This window comes from Athalia rosae, chromosome 8 (genome assembly GCF_917208135.1).
Source record: "Athalia rosae chromosome 8, iyAthRosa1.1, whole genome shotgun sequence".
Lineage (NCBI taxonomy): Eukaryota > Metazoa > Arthropoda > Insecta > Hymenoptera > Athaliidae > Athalia > Athalia rosae.
The window spans coordinates 6,548,835-6,553,304 of record NC_064033.1 but is presented as its reverse complement, the minus strand read 5'-3'; the positions used below and the strand labels follow the sequence as shown (position 1 = coordinate 6,553,304).

Here is a 4,470-nt window from a genome sequence, read left to right as displayed (position 1 = left end):
AAAACTTCACACGTTTCTGTGTTTTCAACGCGCTAGAAGGCCGCTGTTATGCTTCGGCATTTTCATGCTTTATTGTAATAACTTTCAAGTTCTATTTCAAACTCTCAATGTGGTAAACGGGGAAATTTTCGTGCCGAAGTCATACCAAACAAATTTCGTGAAAATTTACTTCTGTTCGTTTTCGGATACCTCCGGTACATCCCGAACCGAAGGTCTTTCTTTTTTATTGGTTGCTTCTGTAAAAATTAAGGTCATATTATTATACAATGTTGCGAATTCCAAGGGGTAAGACATATAATGCACATTTGTGAGCCCAACATAACGTGTTTTTTTTTTCATTAATTACTCCAATATTGGGAAAAATCATATTCGCTCATTATATTTGGTAGAAGAAATACTCCTATAGTGATAAAAAAGTAACACAGCACACACGTAGAATGAATCTCCATAGAATATACATACGTATGTATTATTCTTAATATGCGTACCACATACCACGAACTGACGTGTTAATTATGTCTTGATATGGTCTATCATTTGAAATCAAAAAATTTCTGCCAATATAAATAAAAACACTTCTTTCCATACTCAAACGGCTAGGGAAATTATTTCTGGTAGATAATAGGGCAATGAGCGAGAAAAAAACACGTTATTTTGGGCCTACAAATACCGCATAAGATCCTTCATTTCGCATGCAATTCAAAGTTACCAATGAAGAATCGAATATTCAGTTACAGTACAGCTATCGTGAGTTCCAGATTACATGCGCATATTCGCTATTATAAGCCAGAAATTTGAATACTCACGTGCGTTCGTTTCCATTGCTGGAGATTGGATGAGCTCGCGTGCAAGTTCTTGTAAAAACCGCGGCACACTCGGCGGATAATGCGGCAGCATGTTTGTTGCGCTGTCGTGACAGCATACGATAATTTCTTTTTTACCGATGCGACCGATAATACAGAACTGCACGGTTACCGCCGTGCCCAATTGCTAGCTTCAAATCGTTAGCCACGGCCGGCTGTCTTCAAAAATCTTCAGTCAACGTCTTTAGTCAACGTTCAGACAAGTGCAGTGGTAAACGTTATTGTGCGTACCGGCTTAACTTGCTGTGGAACAAAAGGTGCGGATTTGTTGAAATATTATAAGACTTTATTGTAGAATTCCATCTTTTTCAAATGACAAAAACTGATGAGAATTTGAAAAATAAGCAAACTACGCGGAGTTAACTTTGTGATCGTACACTTGACCACGTTTCTTTTTGTTCGCAGTTCTTTCACAACGGTTTTCAAAGGCAAAGATATAAAGTCAGGAATCGAACAGACAGAAAAATTCACGGTATAAAATGCCACAGAAAAAAAAAACCCAAAATGCCTTTAGTTTCTTCATGCTCGATTACAAGAAGAAACATGAAGCCTTAGGTGTGAAATTTCCAGGTGATTTGAAGGACGTGGCCAATGCCTGTAGCGCAGAGTGGAGCGTAAGTAACTAGATTCACATTTTGTAAACAAACCAACATCTGTTCTCTCCTGTGCATGAAATATGTTTTTATTTATTCCAGAGATTGACGCCTGGGCAGAAAGGACCATATGTCGCTCAAGCTAAAAATGCTAAAGTACGAGATGGAATTAATGATGAGAGATACACGAGTGAAGGCACCCCCGTTTCGTTCATTGAGCGAATGAGACGGAGGAAACAGGACTTTGAAGATAACATGGTTGATTACATCAAACGTGCTGTTGACCCGTCTAAAGGATGTGATAGTAAGTTCCAATTCACATTGAGATCGGTACTTCACATAAGATTTCTCTTACAGAATCCGATTTATGGAGATAATGAAAATTATCCATGTATTCTAATATCACTTGGCATTTCTGTGCGCAGGTTTGCTCCAAAAAAAGTTTTACTTCCTACATGTAAATCGATACTGTTGCAAGCTATGTATGGATGGCACGAGTGATTTTTATCCTGCAGAGTTTGCTATTGCTGAGTTTTCTCTCAGACAAGGTGTCCAGAAAACATACCATGAAATAATCGACATTGATTTACCCTTGGGCTATGCTGCGGATATTAGAGACTATTCACGTCAAACGCACAAAATTCCAAGGAATCCATCTTGTGGACAGAAAAATTTTTCAATCATGTATGAACGGCTGAGGAAGTTTTTGGAACCAGAAACTATTGGTGCTGAATTGCCTCCGCTCTATACTGCAAATAGTTTCAGGGCGGTTGTGCCTGGGTTGTTATCTCGAATGGCGGCAACTGCTGGTAAAGAATTAGTTTCTGTTTGACAACATAGACATTTTTTCATTGTCTCGTAGTTGCATTATTTCCAGAGTTTCTGTGAACATGATTCATTTGGTATTTTAATTTTCCTTTTAGGTCAAACAGTAGATATTTTCAGAATTTATTCATTTGAAACTCTGTTCTTCCACATTCGCAATGCTGCTGCTACAATAAAGAACAGCACCGGTTTTCCAGTCATATCATTCGCTGAAGAAGAAATTCGGAAAGATGTTTTTGATCATGCTCCGGGAATCGCATGCGATGTGAGTGCTTTCGATTTTTTAGCTAAAATTTGAAGACAAGCTCTATTCAATATTTCGCAGAATTTCTGAATGTTATTTTTTCATTTGGCTTTCAGTATCACAGTTCCATAGATGGGACGACAGTTCACTGCAGTTTATCTATAGTAATACGCTGGGCGTACACAATTTGTGATTATTGTTGCATCGACCTCGACATTGATATGCAGCCTGGATTTCATTGCCCAATAGATAAGGATTCCATCGCTATAAAGCGCGCAAAGGCTGCACTAGATAGTAACGATGTACGTCGGATACCTGACCAGGCGGAAGTTTTCCATAGCTTTGCAGACATAACAGGCGTATGTCAGAAATTTCATATTCTATAACTAGCTTCGGTTACATTACCTGTTGCAATTATGACATTATACGCAAAAATACATTCCGTCAGGTAACACCAGAACACAGGTTGAGAACTTCCGAAAGAACTTACAAAGAGGAACTGGCGCGGCGTCAAACTGGCCGCCCTCTGCAAATTATAGATCACAGCAAAATACGAAATTCCAATCTACAGGAAATAGAAACTGCTCCTCCCCGTGCAACAACCAACAGTCACTCTTTTTCAGCTATGGTAAAACTACAATTGCATTATTACTTGTTTTTTTTTTTTTCAACATGCAGCTCACGCTGTTCTATTCCTGTATTTTCAGACTAGGAAACCTCAGAGGCCACTGCGACTACCATACTCTATGAGTAAGACGATTTTATATTTATACGTTTTGAATAACAATTGCTTGTTTAGGAAGAGTAATTTCTCAAAATAATCTTATTCGCACACAATAAAATGCGAATCGAATTAGCTCTCTCTTTATTTTTCAAACTATTCCGAAATTGTTGTCTCAACAGGTTTGGCTATGAAGGGTGTCGGGTCAGATCAACTACCCACGATGAGCGAGATGAATTTTCCTTTAATTGGTGAGCATAAACTAAACTATAAATGAACAAGGTTCCATCGTAGTATCTATTGCTAATGTTCATTTCTTACTGCATAGGTGGTAGAGGGGGGGTTCTTAAGAATTTGAGCAACGAGTTTCCCTCAGTCCCAGGAAAAGGTGAGTTCCATATATTCCACATACATCTTTTTGCAAGTCATTACAAGTGAAATTATAATCGTTGAATTTGTAGGTCGTGGAAACTCACTTGGCTTTTAGCTCATCCTTTCAAAGAAATCCAAAGAGTAACCAAAATCTGCCCTACAAGCGATATGCGCAAAAATTGGCTACTAAGATTGAAAAGTAACTATTTAATACAATTGACAACGTATAGATAGATTCCTCCGAAAAATTATGATTACATATCGTTTACTTTATGCTTTAGTTTATTTTTATAATTTTCAGTTTTCAAGTTTATATTTTTTTCATACATTTATTACTATTAACTTTACATTCGTAATAATTCAACGTATTCGAAGAAATATCTTGAATATCATTCATTTGCGATGTATTGCCACTCGTATTTTGTGTTTCTAACCATACGGAATGAACAGTGATGGCAAAAATTTAGAAATATAGTTGATAATGTCATTCCATTGATAGTTTTATACCGTAGTATTTGTATAACATAGTATGTACAGGTTGGTTTTTGTAGTAGAGAGGAAAAAGGAATCCAGTTCCTGATTTCTCGTTTGTTCATCAACCTAGATATGAAGAATAAAAATATATTTGTTATAAGTTATGTGTTGAATCATTTACTTGATAGCGCCACCCTCAAGTTTCGTCAGTAATGCCATCCCTTTTGCCCATCATTTGTGCTATATCTTTGCGATATTGTTCAGCGGGAGTTAATTTGAAGCGAGAACTTTGGAGACAGAATTAAAACAGCAGAACTTTGTAGCGAATAATTTAGAAAAGAGAGAGAGGGAGAAGAGAGAGAGAGAGAAAAACCGAGA

The 4,470-nt window shown here is 37.3% G+C and overlaps 1 protein-coding gene across 2 annotated transcripts; it reads left to right on the top strand.

The window, feature by feature from the left end:
• Positions 1–984: 984 nt before the first annotated feature.
• Positions 985–4,252, top strand: LOC125502114 (protein maelstrom homolog). 2 transcript variants are annotated; one of them, XM_048659839.1, is made up of 11 exons: positions 985–1,120; positions 1,269–1,477; positions 1,559–1,760; positions 1,882–2,265; positions 2,380–2,546; positions 2,642–2,884; positions 2,974–3,153; positions 3,233–3,275; positions 3,429–3,497; positions 3,575–3,634; positions 3,708–4,252. In XM_048659839.1, exons 2-11 carry the CDS (start codon positions 1,343–1,345, stop codon positions 3,731–3,733), a joined length of 1,509 nt encoding a protein of 502 aa, XP_048515796.1. In that variant the 5' UTR covers positions 985–1,120; positions 1,269–1,342; the 3' UTR covers positions 3,734–4,252. The 2 variants fall into 2 exon arrangements, with proteins under 2 accessions (XP_048515796.1, XP_048515795.1); XM_048659838.1 differs by having other exon boundaries at positions 1,054–1,477.
• Positions 4,253–4,470: the final 218 nt, after the last annotated feature.